General features: G+C 39.2%; 1 protein-coding gene and 2 long non-coding RNA genes across 3 annotated transcripts; all 3 read left to right on the top strand.

Annotated features, from left to right (window-relative positions):
- Nucleotides 1-955: 955 nt before the first annotated feature.
- LOC141359580 (uncharacterized) lies at nt 956-6323 on the top strand. Its single transcript, XR_012366095.1, has 2 exons — nt 956-1215; nt 5737-6323. It is a non-coding gene; the product is annotated as an uncharacterized lncRNA (long non-coding RNA).
- An 899-nt stretch (nt 6324-7222) lies between these two features.
- Nucleotides 7223-8548, top strand: LOC141359587 (uncharacterized). The gene is made up of 3 exons (XR_012366102.1): nt 7223-8106; nt 8238-8359; nt 8447-8548. It is a non-coding gene; the product is annotated as an uncharacterized lncRNA (long non-coding RNA).
- A 1620-nt stretch (nt 8549-10168) lies between these two features.
- LOC141359609 (uncharacterized) lies at nt 10169-15915 on the top strand. The gene is made up of 21 exons (XM_073862334.1): nt 10169-10177; nt 10358-10482; nt 10618-10742; nt 10830-11587; nt 11665-11720; nt 11872-11938; nt 12025-12077; nt 12230-12296; nt 12375-12430; nt 12578-12713; nt 12798-12853; nt 12997-13153; nt 13232-13287; nt 13435-13483; nt 13567-13649; nt 13750-13818; nt 13949-14036; nt 14120-14224; nt 14311-14357; nt 14489-14558; nt 14644-15915. Exons 1-21 carry the CDS (start codon nt 10169-10171, stop codon nt 14698-14700), a joined length of 2289 nt encoding a protein of 762 aa, XP_073718435.1. The 3' UTR covers nt 14701-15915.
- The last annotated feature ends 9119 nt before the right edge of the window (nt 15916-25034 follow it).

The raw sequence follows: 25034 nt of genomic DNA, 5'->3' as shown, positions 1-25034 counted from the left end.
AGTGCTGTAAGTTGTGAATTACCCATAAATATGTTATTTCCACAATATGTGTTTGAAATGGCAACTATAAATGTTTATTTTATTTGTTTTATTATATTTAAGTAATGAAAATAAACTTAACGTGGGTGTTTAATATCTTGTTACTGAATACTAATAATAACATACAGCAGACATCAACTAATCAGCTTGTTCATAATGCGATAACGCATTTTTTAGTTTACCTGCCTGCATTCACCAACCGCTAGGGGGCGAAAATCAACTTGGGACAAATGGGAGATTGTATGAGGTTTATCTGGTTCATTTCTGATTGGTTAACAAGCTATGGCGTCACTTAATTCTGCAGGCAGCTATGTGAGACTGCTATGATGTCTGTTCAGGAGAACTGACTCAATTTTTTAAGGTTCATGTGTAATACGAGGAATAGTAATTTGAAATAAAATTAACCAAAAAGAATATTAAGGATATAATTTTGCTTTTTTATTTTCATTTATAACGGCAAATAACCACTAAATACCTATATATTAAGTGCGGGATGTAGAGCTTGAAATATGTGAATATAAGTGTATTTTTCATTTATTTTTTAAAATGTAAATACGAATGTATGTAACGTTACTCATTGATTCTGTTCATGCGATTTTGTGTTTTTTTTTTTTCTTTTTTTGTGTGTGCGCTGTGTATTATCACAAAAGAAAGAATATTTAAAAATTTTAATTTGTGTAAAGCATCAAATGTTTTGAATCGAAAACCATAATAAACAAGCATTAACTGAAGTGAAAATGTACATATTATTACACGTAAAGTATGTCTATCTCTATGTATCTCTATGGCTCTGGCTAGGCATTTTGGCTCCATCCAATCAAAACCTAAGGTGTAAAAAATGACAACCCGCTTATCCAATGATACGCTCCCTGGACATTTAAAGTTCTCAAACCTTATCTGATTGGACAATACAGTAAAAGTCGGTGTCCTTTTGCTTAGAAGAAATTAATGGAGCAGGAAGACATGACTTTTCAGTGATAAGAATTTATATTTCATTGAAGATGAACATGATCGATCATACTAACCGGAAGCGCGCATGTAAACAATGGTGGATCGTTCGGGAATTTCCCCCAATTTTCATTGTTTTGGATTAACGTGGGATGCATTTTGAAGAGTGGACCCTTACTGGTGTTTCTTGGATTCGTTTGAAATTATCAGAACCATATGAGATGATATGTAAGTAACGTTACTAACATTCATATTAATAATATTATTCGGTCCGTCTGCATCATTTAATCCACTCCTGAGGGCTATTTCATAAAACTCGCTTGGAAAAGCGAGGATTAAAGTTACAAACTCGACTTGAATTAACCTAACAAATGAGGCGAGGCTAAAGCGGTTTCAAAAAAGGCTAATGAAGCTTACGCAATCCAACTAATGTGATCCAGATGTCCCTAGTCAAGATAATTGCGCGTGCACGCTATTCTTGAGCAGCCCTAGAGGTCGAGCGTGGATCAAATCGATCAAAGTTAAAGAGTAACTAAACCCTAATCCAACTTTTTTTAGTTACTGATCTGTAAGAATGATGCTTTATTAGTGCTGTTCATTGATTTTAGTAAGTTTTTTGACATTTGGATATAAAGTGTTTCAATACTACAATATATGGTGTAAAAACGTCTGAGTGCTGCCCTCTTCAGGTTGAACGGTGGCAACTGCAGTTGCATTTTCCTATTGGATGTTGGGTCCAAAAAATGACTCGTGACGTAAGCAGTTTCAAGCTTACCACGCCCTTGTTACGATCTCATCACACACTTGGTACGAGCTAGGTCGTCCCCTCTATCTCAGTTGGGATCTGCCTACTTTTCTTGCATTTTTCAAATATTGCCAGTGGGTGGAGTCAGGCTCTGACCAGGGGTTTAGTTACGCTTTAAAGAGAAAGCAGTAATTTTTGGTAAAAATGTATGAAAATGTACTACTGACTGAAAATTATAATACTACTGCAATAAACAAACCCATAAAATAGTTGGAAAGTCCTTATGGATGAAATCCTTGCATGCTGAAACTAAATTTAAATATATTGTCTTATTTTAAAGTGATCACATGAAAGAAAGTAATACTGTCAGAAATGATGGCCTAGTGGTTAGTGCTCTCAGTAGCGCATGCGGGGATCCGGGTTCGATCCCCGTCAATGCTTATGTGGCTTGCTAATTTTTATATACTGTGCTTTTTAAAAATAACACAAATCTTAACTTTTAAAAGACAATTTGTAGTTTGCTAAGTAACCTATATAATACATATTTAGCAGATGAATGATTTTAATACATTTACAGTAACTTTAAATGTAACTTAAATGTATTTTTTTTTTTTTTTTGGGGTACATTTCAAAAGCAGCAACTTGAGCGGACAATAAAGTAAAAGGTGAAAATAAAATATAAATATATTGTTCATAAGAAGTGTAGTTAATTTAAGCATAATCATATGCTAGAAGAAGTGTCTAATCTTATTATGTTAGCTGCCAAAGATGTTGACTGGCACTGAGGAGAGCACTGTCATCTATCAGCAGCACAGCTTTACTCCTGCAGATGAACTGTTCTTGAAAGAAAAAAAATGGGGTCACTGAGAGCATGGTGGGTGAATTTACAGTAGTACAAGAAATGATTGTGTAAAATCATATATGTTACACATATTCTTGACCAATCATTATAACTTGACATGTTACTAAAAACATTTTTGATGGCAAATTATGTGTGCGTTATAGAGTCACAAGTCATCATGTTAAACCCTGGGAGTATGAGAGATTTTAAACCACTGGTTTATTATCACACTGTTAAAAAAAAATTAGCTGTAGTTATGCAGCTGTTTGCCAGTAACTTATGTAGATTGAAAGGTTTATTATTTACTGGCAACAGTTTGTTCAAAGTTAAATCAACATTAAACATTAACAAGTCTATGATTTTACAGCATAAAACTATAAAATAACAGCCTCATGCATAGCATTTTGTGAACCAGAAATCCTCATGAACCTTTTTCTGTTGTTTCCTTCATATTTTGGTTCCCAGAATGCTTTGCATGAGGCTGTTATTTGATGGTTTTATTCTGTAAATAAAAAGACTTGTTAATGTTTAATGTTCATTTAACTTTGAACAAACTGTTGCCAGTAAATAACATACATATAAATCTACAGTAAGTTACTGGCAAACAGCTGACAGTAATAATGTAAGTTCTACATAATTTTTTAACAGTGTAGTGTTAGGTGTTGATAGATAAACAGAGTTTCATGAATGGTTACAGGGTGAGGATCAGTCGAAGAAAAGCCTGAGGTATAAGCACATTATACTGTAAGTGTACAAGCCTTGTGAGCTGAAAAATTATTGTATGCAGGACACTAACAATCTTCTCTGTGATAAAAAAAGAATTTTAACTCATTACAACAAAATGCCAAGAGCATACCATCACATAATTATATTGTATTCCTTCAGCCATGCAGACACCATCATTTTTTTTTAAATTTCAAGAAAAATGTAACAACTAGAGAAAGATACAAATACTGTAGATCTTTAAAATAATGTGCATTTTTATGCACACCAAGCATAAAAAAATTAAATGACTGTACTTGACTTTTGTGTGTTGTATATTTAAATTAAATTTCCTCTTTGTGTGACAGACAATCTGAATTAAAAAAAATAAATAAATAAATAAATTATATATATATATATATATATATATATATATATATATATATATATATATATATATATATATATATATATATATTTCATCAATACATTGCAATTATATGAATTAAGATACATCTTAAATTTGTTAATAAACTATTATCCTTATATTGGGGTAGTTAAGATTATCATTTATATTCAACATTTGATAGGCCTATAATATACCATATTATGAAACACATGTCTATATTTTATTAATTATTATTGTATCAAAATGTATCAAATTTAATATATAAGTTGATTTTCTTTAATTGTTAGCTTAATAGTGGTTAATAAAGTCAAATAAAATGTCAAAGAGTCAGCTGTAATATCATTGCATTTACATTTCAGTGTCAGTGGAAGTCTAGTTAAGCAACAACTGAGGCTTAGCCTGACAGTTAGCCTGCTCCGGACCAGGCTAGTTTGCAAGCATAAGTTTCCATAGTAACCGGGGTTGAGCTAGTTCAAGTTTGTTTTATGAAACGAAATCCACCGGCAATAAGCCAGACTTAACAAAATAAGCCTGGCTTATTCTGTAATCTAGTTTTATGAAACAGCCCTCTGATTGCAAAAACAAGATCAGAACATAAACAAAGTACAGATACCCATAGATGCGCCCGCCCACATGCCGGTGCGGGTTACGTTTAAATTGTTGTGTTCAGTTTTTTACACTTTTTGTGTTGTGAGATTTTATTTTAAGATTTTTAAAGTGTCACGACAGCCAAATGACGTCAAAGTACCGCGAGAGCGTGTAGTGAAATCATACGGAGGAATCTCTCTCGCGGAACTTTGACGTCATCCGACTGTCGGTTCTTGCAGCGCTGCATGAAGTCAAACAAGCCTAATCTTTCTTGAACAAAAATTCACAAATTACAACAACATCAATAATTGTCACTAGACTTGCTGATATAAATTTAACAATAATTAATTTAGATTAAACTGGATATGTACATTTGTGGAAAAACCCGGTGCCACGGCCTATTATATGTAGATGTGCATCAATATTATATGTTAATAATTTATTTAACCACTTCTTATTAACTGTGCAACTTAAACTTGAAATAGATTGAAATAGAATAATGACAGTAGACACTGAAAAGCTATTGATAAACTTCTATGTAAATGTACAAATCACATCGTTTAAATTAAACAGTTATTTTTAAATTATTTTAATAAACATATTTAATATATTTAATAAATAATAAATATTAAAGTTATGTATCTAATGATATTTATTAAATCATTAACTGCCATTTTGCCACATACTGCATAACCGTGACGCAGTTGGCTGCGCTGCATGACTCATGAGCGTGTGCCCAACTACGTCCGCTTTTATGCAAATACTTTTTGCTCCCGCTCCGCTATTCTGATTGGTTATATAAGCTATGGCGTCACTTAATCTGCAGGCAGCTATGTGAGACTGGGGCACGTTCAATCTCACACCGGTGCACAACGTTTTGCTACGGTTTCCGGGTTGAACGACATGTTTCCTGGAAACGGTGTGCAACGGAATGCAACAGGTTTTAGAAGCGTTTTCTCTTGTTTGGTGGGTGTGTCAGAAATGTCAGCCCAATCAGGGGCAAGATGTATAAAACTACGCGGTAGTAAAGAGACAGCTCACTCAATGCTTCAAGTTGGAATGTTGTCTTTCATTCTGGACGGCAAGGTCAGTGACTGTAACATTGAGGGTCTTTTACAGTATTAAACACACATTTATAACAATTTCATCAGGCTTCAGAAACATTTTAAAAAGGACACAAAGAATGGCCTCTCAGCTACCGTAGTTGCAACTCTTGCGTCATCACAACAGGGTGTTCAATGCAGCACCGTTTCAGTTTAATAAACGTTGTGCAACGTTTTATCGGGGCTGAACGCAGCCCTGCTATGATGTCTGTTTAAGGAGACAATATCACCAAACTTACTCAATATCTTAAGGTTCATGTTTAAATACGAGGAATAGTGATCTGTAATAAAATTGACCAAAAATAATATTAAGGATATAATTTATTTTTTGTTGTTGCCATTTTACCTTTTATTTAATCAGTAATAGAGGAGAGGACAGAGAGGAGAGAGGGGTATGGAAGAGGCAAATGACCACGAGTCGGGAATCGAGCTCGGGTCGCCGAAAAGTGCAAAAGCACCACATGTCCAAGCGCTACATCATCGGCTCCGACAGATTAATAAAAAAGAATGTGTTATTTCGTTATTTATTTTTGTGAAATAGAAAATACAGAAAACATGTAGCCTATGGTTACACCAAATTAACTGTTCAATAACACTCCCTCTTAATTTATTTATTTACTTATTATGATGATCATTGTTGTTGTTGTTATCATTTCTATTATTTCAATCTTCTTTTCTTTTGTGGTTTTAATGTAATTTTTTAATTAATTACTTATATATATTAAGTGCGGGGTGTAGAGATATGTGAATATAAATCTAACTGTTATATATATATTGAAATGTAAAAACAAATGTATCTAACGTTACTTATTGTTCTGTTCATGCGATTTTGTGTTTTTAATCTTTTTTGTGTGTGCGCTGTTTATTATCACAACAAATTAAAATGTTAATTTGTGTAAAGTATTTAATGTTTTGAATCGAAAGTCATAATAAACAAGCATTAAATGAGGTGGTAATGTATACTATTATTAAACGTATGTCATCTATAACACTTACAGTTATTTAAATGCATAGCTGGTGACAATTTTACTTACATTTTAATTATTCTTCTTAAAAGCTCAGACTGAAATATACAATGATCCCCGTTTAAATCTTTGAATATTTGTCTCTATGTTTGCTACCTCATTTATTTCAAAACATTTTAAACTTAAAGATTGTAAATGGATTTTTCTATGATAAAAACAAATGTTAATGTCTAACACAGTTTGTTATGAATGCGAATCTGTTAATAGACGAACATTTGCCTCAAAAGATGTTATATTTAAACTCATAACAATCCAATTTTTATTTAAAGTTAAAACCAAGCACACTAATACAATAATAAACGTCCTTTTTCCGGACAAAATATATGGCGTTTTATTTATTTATTAAGGTCAACACAAATAGCAAGCAGTACAACAAATACTGACGTGTAATTATTAAGCATAAATAATATAATAGTTTAAAAGATGTGATCATTTACTTTTCAAATGTTACAAGAAAATATCTGAAGGGCGCTGTATGCAGAATATTTCTTCTTAAATTTGTAAACTTTGGACTTGAACTTAAAGGAATTTTATTGTTGAAGAATTTTTATCTAATATAGAAAGATAGACATTTCACGATAAAACTTATATTTATAAAGCAATTATATAAATATATATTTATAATGAAAATATATTATATTTTGTTAAAAAATATATGTTTCTGTTTTGTGGTTGCCATGGTTTTACTACAGTAACCATGGTTAATTTTCGCAAGGGTGACGCTGCAATGCAGTGATTATTACGTCGAGTTTCAGAGGCTATATAAGTCAGCGCGCCCTTCATTATTTCGTGGGTTTACAGTTCGGCGTGTTTTGGTACTTTCTCGAGTCCAAGGCTATTTTCAGCGTTTTTCGTGCTTTTTTGTGGTGTTTGTTCTGCGTGTTTGTTTGTCTTGTGGATTTTGTGTTTATCATGAATCCCGTTATCGTTGTTGAACGAGGATCGCGGAGCTGTCTTTCAGCAGATGAGTTTCTTGCTGAGTTGGACAAAGGGTCGACTCTCCTGTTTATCAAGGAGAATCGGCCCACTGTTTCAATCAGCAGAGCCGTTTCTGCTCCTCAGTTCATCGAGCCCTCCGTACCTGTTTTACAGGAGGAGGCGCTTGGTGAACCGAGCAGTCCGCATCAGGATGCTGAGGCTTCGGTGAGGTCCGGTGTGATCACGCCACCTCCTCCAGAGTCGACAGCAGAGGAAGCCTGTAAGTTCATACATTTTCACCTGTAATCTGTATAAGTTCAACATTATCTGTGACTGATGTTAAAAAAAAAACACTGAGTGAAATGTGTGTGAGAGAGAGATAGAGACACCTTTAGCCAGAGGACTTTTTAATGGTTCCTTAATAATTCCCTTATGAATACTGATCATTACTTTTTGCAGTTAATGTGTAGTCGATGTGGTTTTTGCAGGATTGATTAACAATAAATGAAAATTTTCTGAAAATAACAATTATTTCAAGCTTTGAAGTGTTTTGCTGTCCTTTACCACACTGCCACTAAATCTCAGAATGACAATCCTGGACGATATGCTGGATTTAAGGATGATGCTGGGATCCTTAATTTGTATCTGTTCTTTTCACTTATAGGTCCAGAGGAGAAAGCCGTGGTCGAGGATGAAGACTTTGAGGAGGGGGGGTCAGAGTCTTCATCCCACCATGAGCTATCTTCTGAGTCTGGTACAGGCTATGACACCAGCTCTCTCACCAAAGGGTAACATAAGACTTACACAACATTAAAACTCTTTGTAATGGATGTCTGTACTTATGTGTCTTATATCAGAGCTGTCCATTTCCAAGATTTTAGCTCTAATTTACTGACTTATTGCTTTGATATATTTTCAGGAGTTCCTCTGTTGTGGACATCTGTAGGGAGGTTGAAGCCCTCAGCATCCAACCAGCACCATCTGCGCCTTGGGTCGGCCGGGTCCCCAGAGCTGGAATGAAGCTACCAGCTCCCGTGGAAGGTGTGGACAGACTTGATTTAGTATATTTTTGAAAATCATTTTGTGGTCATCAAGTTGTTTCATTTAACCTCTTTGCTTTGTTCTCAGAGGGTTCTCCGCAGTGGAGTGACCTTTCTTACACGGTGGACCACAATGCTTCATTTGAGGTGTCAACACCTCCATCCGCCGAGGCAGCCGGAACACATCAGGTAAGATCCTGTCTGCTTGTGTCATCTTCAGAGATGAATTTTTATAGAGATGAATTATGTAATTTCAAAAGTAAAACATTACATTTCAATACCAACCAGAGTGTTAACTGATGATCATGTGATTTCTAGGAGTATGCTCACGACTCTGTGACATCCGAAGTGAGTTCATCTGACGGAGCCGCCGCTCCTCAGACTCCTGCGGTGCCTGCGGTGCCAGAGGAAGCCTGTAAGTTCATACATTCTCACCTGTAATCTGTATAAGTCCAAAAATATATGTGACTGATGTAAAAAAAAAACACTGAGTGAAATGTGTGTGAGATAGAGACATCTTTAGCCAAATGACTTTTTAATGATTCCCTAATCATTCCCTTATGAATACTGATCATTATTTTTTGCAGTTAATGTGTAGTCGATGTGGTTTTTGTAGGATTGATTAACAATAAATGAACATTTTCTGAAAATAACAACTATTTGAAGCTTTGAATGTTTTGCTGTCCTTTACCACACTGACACTGAATCTCAGAATGACAATCCCGATATGCTGGATTTAAGGATGATGCTGGGATCCTTAATTTTTATCTGTTCTTTTCACTTACAGGTCCAGAGGAGAAAGCCATGGATGAGGATGAAGACTTTGAGGAGGGGGGGTCAAAGTCTTCATCCCACCATGAGCTATCTTCTGAGTCTGGAACAGGCTATGACATCAGCTCTCTCGCCAAAGGGTAACATAAAACTTACACAACATTAAAACTCTTTGTAATGGATGTCTGGTCTCATGTGTCTTATATCAGAGCTGTCCATTTCCAAGATTTTAGTTTTTAGCTCTAATTTACTGAATTATTATTTTGATATTTCAGGAGTTCCTCTGTTTTGGATGACTGTAGTGAGGTCGAGCCACTCAGCATCCAACCAGCACCATTTGTGCCTTGGATCGGTCGGGTCCGCAGAGCTCAGATGAAGCTACCAGCTCCCGTGAAAGGTGTGGATGGACTTGATTTAGTATATTTGTGAAAATCATTCTGTTGTCATCAAGTTGTTTCATTTAACCTCTTTGCTTTGTTCTCAGAAGGTTCTCCGCTGTGGAGTGACCTTTCTGACACGGTGGACCACAATGCTTCTTTGGAGGAATCCACACCTCCATCCGCCGAGGCAGCCGGCACACATCAGGTGAGATCCTGTCTGCTTGTGTCATCTTCAGAGAGTTTTTATAGAGATGAATTATGTAATTACAAAAGTAAAACATTACATTTCAGTACCAGCCAGAGTGTTTCACAGAAACTTACGCATAACCTAACTGATGATGATGTGATTTCTAGGAGGATGCTCACGGCTCTGTGAGGTCCGACTCTGATGTGAGTCCAGCTGATGGAGCCGCTGCTCCTCAGACTCCTGCGGTGCCAGAGGAAGCCTGTAAGTTCATACATTCTTATCTGTAATCTGTATAAATCCAACAATATCTGTGATTGATGTTCAGTGATTTACAGAGTATGAAAAAAACACTGAGTGAAATGTGTGAGAGATAGAGACACCTTTAGCCAAATGACTTTTTAATGAATCACATATTAATATTATTCCCTTGTGTAACCTCATCATTATTTTTTGCAGTTAATGTGTAGTCGATATGGTTTTTGTAGGATTGATTAACAATAAGTGAAAATTTTCTGAAAATAACAATTATTTGAAGCTTTGAAGTGTTTTGCTGTCCTTTACCACACTGACACTGAATCTTAGAATGAGAGTCCTGGACGATATGCTGGATTAAATGATGGCGCTTGGATCCTTAATTTGTATCTGTTCTTTTCATTTACAGGTCCAGAGGAGAAAGCCGTGGTCGAGGATGAAGACTTTGAGGAGGGGGGGGTCAGAGTCTTCATCCCACCATGAGCTATCTTCTGAGTCTGGAACAGGCTCTGATATCAGCTCTCTCACTAAAGGGTAACATAAGACTTACACAACATTAAAACTCTTTGTAATGGATGTTTGTACTCATGTCTCCTATATCAGAGCTGTCCATTTGCAAGATTTTAGTTTTTAGCTCTAACTTACTGAATTATTATTTTGATATTTCAGGAGTTCCTCTGTTTCGGATGACTGTAGTGACGTGGAGCCACTCAGCATCCAACCAGCACCATTTCTGCCTTGGGTCGGCCGAGTGGTCCCCAGGGCAGAAATGAAGCCTGCAGCTCCCGTGAAAGGTGTGGAGGCACTTGATTTAGTTTATTTTTGAAAATCATTTTGTTGTCATCAAGTTGTTTCATTTAACCTCTTTGTTTCGTTCTCAGAAGGTTTTCCGCAGTGGAGTGACCTTTGGTTTACGGTGGAACCGAAGGCATCTCGTGAGGAGTCCACACCTCCTCCCGCAAATCCTGCAGCAGGAGTCCTCTCCTCCCCTCCTCCTGCACCTGCTCCACAGCCTCCAGCAGGGGTCCTCTCCTCCGCTCCACCTGTACCTGCTCCACAGCCTCCAACAGGGGTCCTCTCCTCCCCTCCTCCTGCACCTGCTCCACAGCCTCCAGCAGGGGTCCTCTCCTCCCCTCCTCCTGCACCTGCTCCACAGCCTGCAGCAGGGGTCCTCTCCTCCCCTCCACCTGTACCTGCTCCACAGCCTCCAACAGGGGTCCTCTCCTCCCCTCCTCCTGCACCTGCTCCACAGCCTCCAGCAGGGGTCCTCTCCTCCGCTCCACCTGTACCTGCTCCACAGCCTCCAGCAGGGGTCCTCTCCTCCCCTCCTCCTGCACCTGCTCCACAGCCTGCAGCAGGGGTCCTCTCCTCCCCTCCACCTGTACCTGCTCCACAGCCTCCAACAGGGGTCCTCTCCTCCCCTCCTCCTGCACCTGCTCCACAGCCTCCAGCAGGGGTCCTCTCCTCCCCTCCTCCTGCACCTGCTCCACAGCCTGCAGCAGGGGTCCTCTCCTCCCCTCCTCCTGCACCTGCTCCACAGCCTGCAGCAGGGGTCCTCTCCTCCCCTCCTCCTGCACCTGCTCCACAGCCTCCAGCTGCAGTTGCACCTCCTCAGCCCCAGGCGCCTCCGTCCTCTCAGGTAGATTGTAAGCATTATCAGTGAAAATATTAATGAAAAAGTTGTAAATGTATTAAACATGATTGTTTTATTTACAGCAAAACAACACAGACGCTGTGGAGGACATGGAGGTTGAGGACGGTTCATCTTCTCAGTAAGTTTATCAAAGTCTCTCTACATCCATCTGTAACCTGTGTGGTATTACATTTAGCTGTGTTTTTAAATCTTGTACAGTAAACATATTTTTTTATTGTTTAAATGTTTGCAGAAACAGTTCTTAACGATATTTGTTAATGTGTTTTTAGACCTTCACCTCCAGATGGCTTGGCAACTCCGGTTGCGCCTCCTCAACCTCCGCCTCCGTCCTCTCAGGTAGATTGTGAACATTATTAGTGTCAATATTAATGAAAACGTAGTTTCATGTAAATGTTTTAAATCTCTGATTGTTTTACTTACAGCAAAATACCGCTGACGGTGTTGAGGGCATGGAGGTTGATGGTTCATCTTCTCAGTAAGTTTATCAAAGTCTCTTTAAATTCATCTGTAACCAGTCTAGTATTAAGTTTAGAAGTGTTTTTAAATCTTTTACAGTAAACATAATTTTTTTATTGTTTAAATGTTTTCAGAAAAAGTTCTTGACAATATATTTTAATGTGTTTTTAGACCTTCACCTCCATATGGCTTGGCAACTCCGTTTGCGCCTCCTCAACCTCCGCCTCCGTCCTCTCTGGTAGATTGTGAACATTATGAGTGCCAGTATTAATGAAAAAGTATGTAAGTGTATTAAACATGATTGTTTTATTTACAGCAAAATATCACAGACGCTCTGAAGGACATGAGGATTGAGGACAGTTCCTTATCTCAGTAAGTTTATCAAAGTCTTTCTAAATGCATCTGTAACTAGTGTGGTATTACCTTTAGCTGTGTTTTTAAATCTTTTACAGTAAACTTTTTTATTGTTCATATGTTAGCAGAAACAGTTCTTTAACATTTTATTAAATGTGTTTTTAGACCTTCACCTTCACATGGTTCGTCGGCCGCAGTTGCACCTCCTCCAGCAGGGGTCCTTTCCTTCCCTCCTCCTGCACCTGCTCCACAGCCTCCAGCAGCAGTTGCACCTCCTCAACCTCCGCCTTCGTCCTCTCAGGTAGATTGTGAAGCTTATTAGTGTCAATATTAATGAAAAACTAATTTCATGTACATGTATTAAACATGATTGTTTTGTTTACAGCAAAACAACACAGACGCTGTGGAGAACATGGAGGTTGAGGACGGTTCATCTTCTCAGTAAGTTTATCAAAGTCTCTCTAAATTCATCTGTAACCAGTCTAGTATTACGTTCAGTTGTGTTTTTAAATCTTTTACAGTAAACTTAATATTTTAAATGTTTGCAGAAATGGTTCTTAACCAATTTTTAAATGTGTTTTTAGACATTCACCTCCACATGGTCTATCAGCCGCAGTTGCGCCTCCTCAGCCCCATACGCCTCCTCCAGCAGGGGTCCTTTCCTCCCCTCCTCCTGCACCTGCTCCACGGCCTCCAGCTGCATTTGCACCTCCTCTGCCCCGGGCACCTCTGTCCTCTCTGGTAGATTGTGAACATTATTAGTGTCAATATTAATGAAAAAGTATGTAAATGTATTAAACATGATTGTTTTATTTACAGCAAAATATCGCAGACGCTTTGCAGGACATGAAGCTTGAGGACCGTTCATCTTCTCAGTAAGTTTATCAAAATCTCTCTAAATTCATCTGTAATCAGTCTAGTATTACCTTTTAGTTGTGTTTTTAAATCTTGTACAGTAAACTTTTTTATTGTTTAAATGTTAGCAGAAACAGTTCTTACAGTCTCTTTATTTGTATGTGTAGACTTCCACCTCCTCCGTCCAGGAAGCGTCGGGCTCCATCTCCTCAACAGGTAGATTTAAACTGACGCCTTTAGCAGAACTTAATGTTAATTTCAGTTTGTTTTAATATACGTGTATTAAATCTTAATTACAGCAAAATAATGGAGTCAGAGATGAGATGGAGCCAAAGCCAAAGAGGGCCAAACTGTGTTTAATAGCAAGCGATCTTAAAGCTCAGTAAGTTTATCATTGTCTGTCTGTTTTAGACTTTACCTTTTTTATTTGCACAAATGTTTACAGAAACAGTTATTGACATTATATTTAAATGTGTTTTTAGACCTTCATCTCCCAGTGGTCTTTCGGCCGCATTTGCGCCTCCTCAGCCCCAAACGCCTCCGTCGTCTCAGTAAGTTTATCAAAGTCTCTCTAAACTCATCTGTAACCAGTCTAGTATTACGTTTATCTGTGTTTTTAATTTTTTATTGTTTCAATGTTAGCAGAAACAGTTCTTACAGTATCTTTATTTGTATGTGTAGACTTTCACCTCCTCAAGATCAAAGGCCTCCTATTGCGCCTCCTTCTCTACCTCCGTCCAGGAAGCGTCGGGCTCCATCTCCTCTACAGGTAGATTTAAACTGAAGCCTTTAGCAGAACTTAATGTTAATTTCAATTTGTTTTAATATACGTGTATTAAATCTTAATTACAGCAAAATAATGGAGTCAGAGATGAGATGGAGCCAAAGCCAAAAAGGGCCAGACTGTATGGGCCGTCGGCTGAGGTCACGCCTCCTCAGGCCCAGACCTCCTCTAAGGTAGATTTCACCAAAGCCCTAAACATTATTAATGACAATTTCATTATGAATTTGATTTATTAAATCTATGATTGTTTCATTTACAGCAAAATAAAGCAGACGCTGGGGAGGTGGACTCTTCTTCTGTTTCTCAGTAAGTCTTTATTTCAACCTTAACCTTTGTTATATTACATTTAGTTTTTGATTTGAGATCTTTTAGTGATCTTTTAATTGTTTGCTGATGCAATTCTCACAGTACTTTTATATGTATTTATCTAATCGCAGTCAGCCAATCCAGCAAGTTTCTCCTCCTCAGCGTCGTTGTCTAAAGCGTCCGGCTCCTTGTACTGCTCAGGTAGATTTATACCAGAGCTCTGAGCAAAACAAATTCGATTAAAAAGTTATTTAGTGTCTTAAATCTCTGTTTGCTTTCTTTGCAGGAAGCATCTGAAGACATGGTCTCCCCGATCAAGAAACCCAGACTTGGATTGATTTAAAAAATATCAAGAGGAGCATCAACCAGACCTCCTCAAACCCCACCCTCATGTGGAGAAAATAAATAAAAATATTTTTTATGAAACAGAGATTAGTGCAGAAAACCAAAATTATTTGTGACACATTCATTATGTTCATTTATTGTGACAAACTTAAATGTAATTTAAATGTAATCAGGTTTTACCAACATTTCCATCATCACCCACTAGAAAGCAAGCTTACTGTAAACCTTATAAGACAAAGACCCAAGTTAGGTTGAAATCACTGGGAGAGAAACTTCACTTAATTCTTATAGTAACACTAAGCAGGACAGATCACAGATGAGTTCAAGCAGTAAACTGTAAACTAACTTAAAATCAATTCAAGATCTTTACATCATCTAACAATCTGAATACAATCTTAAAAGATCAGAAGGTTTAAAAACATCTCCCTACAGCTTATGACGTATAATATATGAGATATTTCTGACTGCAGCATAACACTTATTTTTATTATCATAAGCAAACATTAAAGTTTATTGGTTATGAAATGGACGACTAATGAAAACTTGACCGTAAATCATTTCTGAAGAGTTTGTTTTTAATAAACACAGTAAATAATATTTTATTTAATATGTAAAAGTAAAAACATCTGTAAGGTTTACACTGTAAGAGAGATCTGTATATGAAGTGTTGACTGTTAATGTTTGTATATGATTCACATTGTTTTCTTTATCACATTGCATGCAGGGATCTTGATGGCCACATAAAGGAGGTGACCTATAAAGCAGCACAATATTTTATTCATCTGTTTCCGAGGTAAGTCATTTTATTAAAAATGTTACATTGTAAAGTCACTGTTTTATTATTATTTGAAGTCATTTGAAATGATAAACATCCAGTGATGCTCTGAATGAACTGAGATTTATTCATAAAAACATGAACACACAGTGTTTCTGCTCATCTCATGTTATTCTTGAGTACCTATAGAGAAGTATTGCATCCTTTATCTCTGAAGAGTCTTTAGTTTTATCAGATTTATAAAAGACAGATCAGCTGAACCCCTGGAAGTGTATCACGGACGGATCGAGTCAAGAGTTTAGTTAATGACACTAAGCTTCATGGGACGTCTGCGCATGCGTGCACTTATGATGAGCGTTCAGCAGGCGTGGAAGCACACATTATAATGTTAAAGCAGTTTTATTACATTTACAGTTTGGAAATATCGATTGTTGTCTATCTCTGTCTTAGAAAATTTATGTTTTCTTTTTGAAAATAAAATATTTCTTTAATAAAATTGATTGTTATTTGTTATTGGACTGAATATTGTACATTTAAATGTGTTCATTATTAATATATCTCCAAATATCACTGGATGCATCAATTAAACACAAGTTACAATTTCATCAGTTAATGAATGTTAAAATGCAGTACAACAAACTCATCACTCTCTTTTACTTATTAGATAATATGAGATGAATCTGAATTTATGATAAATGTGTGTGTAAATACATTGTCATTATTGAGCCAAAACTTTAATATTATATGATACTTGAGTGATAATGCTCACATGATACAGTAAATGGGTAAAATAGATATACATGAACACATGATGTTAAATAATAATTGATTATTTAATAAGGGACAGAAGTTATCTCTCCCTGCAGTCTCTTAAAGGGATAGTTCACCCAAAAATGAAAATTCTGTCATCATTTACTCACCCTCATGTTGTTATAAACCTGAATAAATGTCTTTGTTTTGATGAACACAACAGAAGATACTTTGAGAAATGTTTGTAAGCAAACCATTCGTGGACCCCATTCACTTCCATAGTAGGAAAAAAGTATACTATGGAAGTAAATGGTGCCCACGAACGGTTTGCAAACATTTCCCAAAATATTTTCCTTTGTGTTCATCAGAACAAAGACATTTAAACAGGTTTATAACAACATAAGAGTGAGTAAATGATGACAGAATTATTATTTTTGGTGAACTATCCCTTTAACACTGACCCACACAATGACACGGGTCTTTCTTTTCACAGTTCTGATCTGGCATATAGTTGGTCTTTTTCTAAAACTAAATGGAGATATTTGGATATATTGAATGATAAAGGATATATTAGAACATAAAGAACATGTTAGTTTGGGCACTAATGTAACATTTCCATGCTCCACTTCTGTCACAGCAGATTATTTGATGCAAATTAATTATTATTATTATTATTATTATTAGTGTAGTATACTGAAAAGCATTACACAAAATTATTGAAAATCATACCTGCTAATGATATTATTTACTTATAAGATATTGAACAAAATATTTCCAGCATGACTCTTATTATTTTTTATTAATCTTACTTTTATTGATTTGTTAAATGTAACATATGATGTATAGATAACACTAAAGATACTCGGTTAATTCACTTTCTATTACTTTTGTACGAATTCCCTGCCGTGCATTCAGTAACCGCTAGTGGGCGTAACAACAACAAACTAACGGCACGAATAGGAAACACAGACAGAGGGAGAGAAAGAGGGAGACTGCTGATTCATCTGCTTTATTCCTACAAACTACAAGCATTTCATTCATTCGTACATAGAGACTTTTCATTGTGAAAGGTAAGACAGATTTTCTGTCTAAATATTTGTTAAACATTCAATATAAAGATTGTTTATTTTATATGACTAGGATATGAAACACACATTTTTATTGTAATGCTTTAATGTAAGTCCTAAAAGTAGCTTTTTAGAATAAAATGTTTAATAAGTTAAGTTGTATTTTAAGAAAATCATTACTATTAAGTGCCTTGTTAGTTGCACTCGCACTGGTTTCGGTTTCTTTTCTTGTTAAATATATTGGTTTCTATAATCCTTTTGTTTCTATTAGTTTGAATTGAGCTTGACTCAACTCGTGTACCCTGACGTAAAAAAAAATCATGGTTTAAAGTCATTTTGTCAATATGTTATTTAGTTTAAAGTGCAAATATATTCCAACAGAGACCATTATAGTTTCATTAAAACCAATAGAATTCCCATTAACCTACTAAGACCTGATGATCACATTTTTTGTTGTTTGCGCCATATGATGTGTTTACTTAATTTCCTAAATAAATAAAAAATTGGATAAATAGCAACAGTAGTGAATAGGGCTTATTCGCAAACACCGGAAGTCGCTAGCCGCGGCCATCTTGTTGACATAACATCTATCCTGCCCCTAGCCGCACGTAGATTTGAGTCGAGGGGAGCAGTAGCCTAATGGCTTAATCTCGTCTGTATTAAGAGAAGATGAGCTTGATTATTGTGAAACAATATCAAATAGACCCAATAGCCTTAAGTAAAGATCCGTCATTATTGCCAGCCGTAACTTATCCGGATATTTATAACTATATCGTTCATACAGTATTCGCATTCATCATACAAGCACAGGGCCGTTCACATTATAACTATGACGATAACTATATCATCGTCCACATCACCAAACAATACGTTTATGCTAATTCGCTCACGGCACTCGCGCAAATCACTCGCCTTTAATATTGCATGTAATAAAAACTTTTGCAGTCCTCAACACGCTGCGTTTCGCGTAACTCTAAACAGTGAATCTAATAGTTTGTGTACCTTTTGGCATAACAGTTAGTTAATGTAATAGATTAAAAAGCATTACGTAGTCAATTTTCACAGCAACTGGAGGTAATCTAATGTTATAGAGCTCAGCAATGAGCTTCACTGTCATTTTAAGTGGCCGTGCACTTGAAGTTCAAATAGATTTTAATGCTATCAATGGTTTATCCTTCATCAAGTGTGAAAAATCGCTCAGAAAGTGATCCCAATGATGTCGTTCATTGTATCTGTATCGTTATAGTTTTGGTGTGAGCTCCACTATTCTGTTTAAAATAAAACGATTTTCAAAACTATGTGAACGGCCCTTAATTCCCTATCAATGCCAGACCTATTATTATGTTCATATAGTTATTAATACGAATTTAATAACTGTCTCAATTTATGGCAGCTTATTTGAAAGAGCAGTTTCAGCCACTGCTTACAGCTAACCATATGTGATCAAATTATGGGGACAGACTTTGCTGTGAGCATATATCCCTAACGTTACCTGGGGTAAAATGATGGGGACAGACTTTGCTGTTGGGAGTCTCTCCTTCGCTGGTTCAACTACTCTGTCTCCTTCCTCTCATGTTTTCTGACAGTCGGTATCGCATAAAAATTAATTCCAGGGTTCTTTTTGCTGTTGTTAGAACATCCGTGTATTACACCACACACCATCGCGCGGTTTAAAAAAAAAATTACACCGATAATACATGCATAATACCCACGCTGCCTCGCTTGTCAATTGACATACTGACAGTTTTATGTCAACAATATGGCCGCTGCGAACATTGATGACGTAGATCGAATAAGCCCTATACACAGAGGAGTGGGCATTTACTGCGCTGCACCTGTGAGCTTGCCTTAATAAAGACAATCCATTATAAACGTTAATTTGTTATATTTTAAAAACCTACAAGAAACGTTCTGGGAACGTTCTCTCTAGGTTATTATAAATATAACCTACAAGGAGCGTTCCCAGAACATTCTTATTGTCAGGAAAAACTTCGGAGTCAATTGCAAGTTAACAGAGTTTATTGAGAATAGAGAATTTGAGAGCTGGAGTGCAAAGTCAATGGTAAGATCCACACACGGCAAACACCCTCGACTCACTCTGGATGGTATCACTACAGTGGGAGTGAAGCACGTCCAACAGTAGGAGAGAGTGAGTCGGCACTACAAGATAGTCCAATACAGATCTGAAAAGAGAGAGAGCCACCCACGCTCTCAGACGAAGTAATCCACTGTGGAATCCTGATGTAGATGAAGCCACCCGGAAGTAAATGGTATACCGCCTAATAATGAAGCGAACCAGCTGCTCCGAGAGACAAACACAGTCTATAGAGTCAATGTAATCCACAATGGTGAAAATAGTATAATCCACTAACGGGTGATGGTGCAAGCCGCTGGGAAACAGAGACAGCTGGTGTACCGCCTAATAACGAAGCGAACCAGCTGCTCCGAGAACAAACAAAGTCAATATAAATCCAGTAATCCACAGGCGAGAGGTCCGGGTGAAGAGGAGCCTCCGGATGCCGTCATCCAAACCTGGGGTAACTGGAGAAAGAAACAAGGAAACATCCGACAAGAGAAGGCAGAGCAGCAAGACTGTGACCAAACAAATGAGTCCGCAACGAGAGACAGGACGACGTGCAATATAAAGGGAAAGGTAAACGAGACACCACCGGTGAACGATTACCGAAACAAGAGGGCGGAGTTAGTGAACACACGAGGAACCGGCACCACAGGTAAACAAACACACACATACATACCCCACACACAGCCATCGATCACCCAGCAGTCATGACAGTAGCCCCCCCTCCACGACCGGCACCATACGGACCGGGAGACTCACCTTGTCGCCGACGGAGGTCCTCGATCAGCCCACGATCCAGTATATCCCGAGCCGGAACCCAGCTCCTCTCATCCGGACCGTATCCTTCCCAATCCACTAAATACTGAAATCCTCTGCCCCTGCGGCAAGAATCTAGTAACCTCTTAACAGTATAGACAGGGGCACCATCCACTAGAGGAGGGGCGGGGGGATTAGGGGCAGAGACAGGGGGGTTATAGCAAGCAAACATCACAGGTTTAACCTTGGATACATGAAAAACAGGGTGAACCCGACCAAGAGAAAGAGGTAACTTAAGCTTTACCGTCACCGGATTAATGACCTTAGAAATGCTGTATGGCCCAATGAATCGCGGAGCCATCTTACGAGAAGGCTCACGGAGAGACAGATCCTTGGTAGAAAGCCATACCCTTTGACCACAAACGTAACGGGGTGGAGGTCGCTGATGACGGTCAGCCGCAGCTTTGGTTCGTCTGGAATTAGATAATAACAGTGTCTTAACTCTCCTCCAAGTGCGTCTGCACCTGCGCACGAAAGCTAACGCAGACGGAACCGCTGCCTAGGGCTCCTGTGATGGAAACAAGGGAGGTTGATAACCGTTGGAAAGCTCAAATGGGGACAAATTGGTAGACGTAATGGGAAGAGAATTATGAGAATACTCAACCCACGGAAGCTGATCGCACCAGGAATTCGGATATTGTGACGACAGACAGCGGAGCGTTGTACCGAGATCCTGATTAGCCCGTTCGCATTGCCCATTGGTCTGCGGGTGATAACCAGAAGACAAGCTGGCCGTAGCACCAATTTGTCTACAAAACTCGTGCCAAAAACGGGAGATGAACTGAGGACCCCTATCTGACAATACATCAGTCGGAATACCATGTAACCGAAAGACGTGACTAATCAAAACATGGGCCATCTCTTTAGCAGAAGGAAGTTTGGGCAGGGGAATAAAATGAACCGCCTTTGAAAAGCGATCCACCACAGTTAGAATAACAGTGTTACCATTAGATGCCGGTAAGCCGGTGACAAAGTCAAGGGCTATATGAGACCAGGGGCAGGAGGGCACAGGCAAAGATTTAAGCAGACCAGCGGTTGGTAAATTAGATGCTTTATTACGAGCACAAACTGAACAGGCTAATACAAACTGTCTGACGTCTGTGGACATAGAAGGCCACCAACGTTCTCCGAATACCTGCATGGCCGACGTTCTCCGAATACCTGCATGGCCGACAAACTTGGACTCGTGACCCCACCGGATGACATCGGAACGTAACGTCCAGACCAGAAAGGGCTCCGAGGTTCCCTCCAACCAGTGACGCCATTCACCCAAAGCGAGTCTAACCGCCAACAGCTCCCGATTCCCTATTTCGTAATTACGTTCTGCTGGGTTTAACCGTTGAGAGAAAAAAGCACACGGATGTACTTTCCCATCAATAGACGATCGCTGAGATAAAACGGCGCCTACCCCGACATCAGATGCATCCACTTCCACTATAAATTGTTTAGCCGGATCGGGAATAGAGAGGACAGGCGCAGAGATGAACCGGGACTTTAACGCATCAAAGGCCTCCTGAGCCTCTCTATTCCAACGGAAACATACGTTAGGTGAAGTGAGAGCGGTAAGAGGTTTAGCGATCTGACCAAAATTTCTGATGAAACGCCGATAAAAGTTGGCGAATCCCAGAAATCGCTGAAGCTCTTTCCGAGTGTCGGGTACTGGCCAATCGGCAACCATCTTAACTTTAGCGGGATCGGGACGAATTTCTCTCTCGGCAATAACAAAACCCAGAAACGAAACCGACTTCCTGTGGAACTCGCACTTCTCCGCCTAAACGAAAAGTTGATTCTCTAAAAGCCGTTGTAAAACCATGCGAACATGCTGAGTGTGTATCTGCATGGAGGGAGAAAAGATGAGAATGTCATCGAGATACACAAAGACAAATCTGTTAATCATGTCACCCAGCACTTCATTGACCATGGTCTGAAAGACAGCTGGAGCGTTACAAAGACCGAACGGCAGAACGGAATATTCCCAGTGTCCCGAGGGTGTATTAAAGGCTGTTTTCCACTCATCGCCCTCTTTAATACGTACGAAGTGATGAGCGTTGCGCAGATCTAGCTTGGTAAATACGCGCGCTCCCTGTAACAACTCGAATGCTGATGACATTAATGGCAAGGGGTACTTATTCTTAACAGTAATGTCATTCAGCCCTCGATAATCAATGCACGGACGAAGAGACCCATCTTTCTTCTTAACAAAGAAAAATCCAGCACCGTCTGAAGACGAGGAGCGGCGAATGAGACCGGCTTTCAGAGCGTCATTAATATATTTGTCCATAGCCTCTCTTTCTGGTTTAGATAGGGAAAATATACGACCCTTAGGCGGAGAAGTGTTGGGAAGAAGTTTGATTTCGCAATCATACGACCGATGAGGAGGCAGAGAAGTGATGCAGATCCGAGTACTCCGCCGGGACCCCTGAGAGATCGACAGCCGGAACCTGCGAAACAGAACAAGAGACAGGAGAAGGAGCAGGACCAAGACAAGAAACATAACACGAAGACTTCCATGATAACACAACATTGTTCTGCCAATCAACGTGAGGATTATGTTTGGATAACCAGTCATGGCCTAAAATGACTGGTGACTGTGAATCCTCTAAGATGTAAAATTCAATTTCCTCACGATGATTGCCAAAAACAAACAAACTCACAGGGGGTGTGCGGTGCGTGATCACAGCCATATGCTGACCCTTCAACGTCCAGGCAGACAAAGGAGAGGAAAGAGGGATAAATGGAATACCCCAGGACTTGGCCAACCCAGCATCCAAAAGACACGCCTCCGCACCGGAATCCAGCAACGCCTGTGAATGGAAAGAATTAATAATAACGGGAAGAGTGGTACTGCATACGGGAGATTTCAATGACGATGCGCCCACCGAGACTCCCAAGTTCATCGGCGGGCGTGAGCCTTTTACCGGACATGTAGCCGCCAAGTGCCCCGGCTTGCCACAATACAAGCAGAGACCTTTAGACAGACGACGACTTCTCTCACCAGCAGAGATACGAAACTTGCCAAGCTGCATAGGCTCCTCGGTGGACATCTCCGAAGTGGTCTCCCCTGGTTCCGACATCAGATGGCGAAATGAACGACGCAGATCTCTCTGCCGATGGCGAGACTCAACCCTCAGAGCCAGATCGATGGCAGCCTTCAGTGACGTGGGTGGCTCCCTCAGTGCAATCTCGTCTTGAATCGCTGGTGTGAGACCCTCGAGGAATAGAGCTCTTAACGCAGCATCGTTCCAGTTGCAGCAAATAGCGAGTGTCTTAAAACTGATGGCAAAGTCAGTAACAGAGTCATTACGTTGCCGTAATCTCGCCAATTCAGCCGCCGCCAAATCTCCCTTGAGTGAGCGATCAAATAATTTCAACATCTCCTCCTCTAGAGCCTCAAATGATAACGTAAATGGAGCCTTAGCCCCCCAGGCAGCCATACCCCAGTCTCTCGCTCTTCCCGTGAGTAACGTCAGAACATAAGCCACCTTGGAAGTGGATGAAGAAAAGCGATGGGGTTGGAGCGCAAAGACGAGAGAGCACTGTTGCAAAAAGGATCGGCAGGTGTTGGGATCGCCGTTGTAGGTAGGAGGTGTTGCCGTGTGTGGCTCCCGTTCAGTCGAAACGACTCCTCCGGATGTAGCTGGAGGTTCACTGTGAGGAACCACTTGGTCCAACAGATTACTAAACTCCTTTAGTTGCTCAGACAACATGTTAAAGTCTCTGGCCGCATCAGTCAATAATGAAGAGTGTTGTTCAATGACCGCCCCCTGCTGGTGAAGGGCGGTCTGCACCTCCAGACTTTCCAAACTCGCTGACTCCATTGTTGGCGCGCTCATCTGTCAGGAAAAAACTTCGGAGTCAATTGCAAGTTAACAGAGTTTATTGAGAATAGAGAATTTGAGACCTGGAGTGCAAAGTCAATGGTAAGATCCACACACGGCAAACACCCTCGACTCACTCTGGATGGTATCACTACAGTGGGAGTGAAGCACGCCCAACAGTAGGAGAGAGTGAGTCGGCACTACAAGATAGTCCAATACAGATCTGAAGAGAGAGAGAGCCACCCACGCTCTCAGACGAAGTAATCCACTGTGGAATCCTGATGTAGATGAAGCCACCCGGAAGTAACTGGTATACCGCCTAATAACGAAGCGAACCAGCTGCTCCGAGAGACAAACACAGTCTATAGAGTCAATGTAATCCACAATGGTGAAAATAGTATAATCCACTAGCGGGTGATGGTGCAAGCCGCTGGGAAACAGAGACAGCTGGTGTACCGCCTAATAACGAAGCGAACCAGCTGCTCCGAGAACAAACAAAGTCAATATAAATCCAGTAATCCACAGGCGAGAGGTCCGGGCGAAGACGAGCCTCCGGATGCCGTAATCCAAACCTGGGGTAACTGGAGAAAGAAACAAGGAAACATCCGACAAGACAAAGCAGAGCAGCAGGACTGTGACCAAACAAATGAGCGTGCAATGAAAGACAGGACTACGTGCAATATAAAGGAAAAGGTAAACGAGACACCACCGGTGAACAATTACCATGACACTTATTTGGTTCCCAAAAAAATTAAACTAAGTGGGAACCATAAGGGAACTGGAACCTGTTGTAAAAAATGTGGACAGTTACACTGCTTCATGTTCAAAGAAAATATTTGGTTATAATATTTATGGAAGAAATCTGAAAAAAGACAAACCAAAGCGGGTCCTTAGGATATGGGACATTTCAGCAATATATTACAGCAACAGTAATATGATGTATTATTTATTTCTTAATATACATTTGGATTTGCTTACATGTTAATGTATATTTGCATATCTCTTGTTTTGTTCTCTTTAGGACAC

The sequence above is a fragment of the Misgurnus anguillicaudatus genome, chromosome 23, assembly GCF_027580225.2.
Source record: "Misgurnus anguillicaudatus chromosome 23, ASM2758022v2, whole genome shotgun sequence".
In the NCBI taxonomy this organism is placed as follows: domain Eukaryota; kingdom Metazoa; phylum Chordata; class Actinopteri; order Cypriniformes; family Cobitidae; genus Misgurnus; species Misgurnus anguillicaudatus.
Note: the sequence above shows the minus strand (reverse complement) of the source record. Positions and strands in the feature narration are given on the sequence as shown.

What these genes read in the sequence shown, in the direction of transcription:
- LOC141359609 (XM_073862334.1), top strand. An exon ending in CTCCGCCTCCGTCCTCTCAG is followed by an intron (nt 11,939 to 12,024) that starts GTAGATTGTGAA and finishes TTTTACTTACAG; the next exon opens with CAAAATACCGCTGACGGTGT. An exon ending in GGGCTCCATCTCCTCTACAG is followed by an intron (nt 14,037 to 14,119) that starts GTAGATTTAAAC and finishes TCTTAATTACAG; the next exon opens with CAAAATAATGGAGTCAGAGA.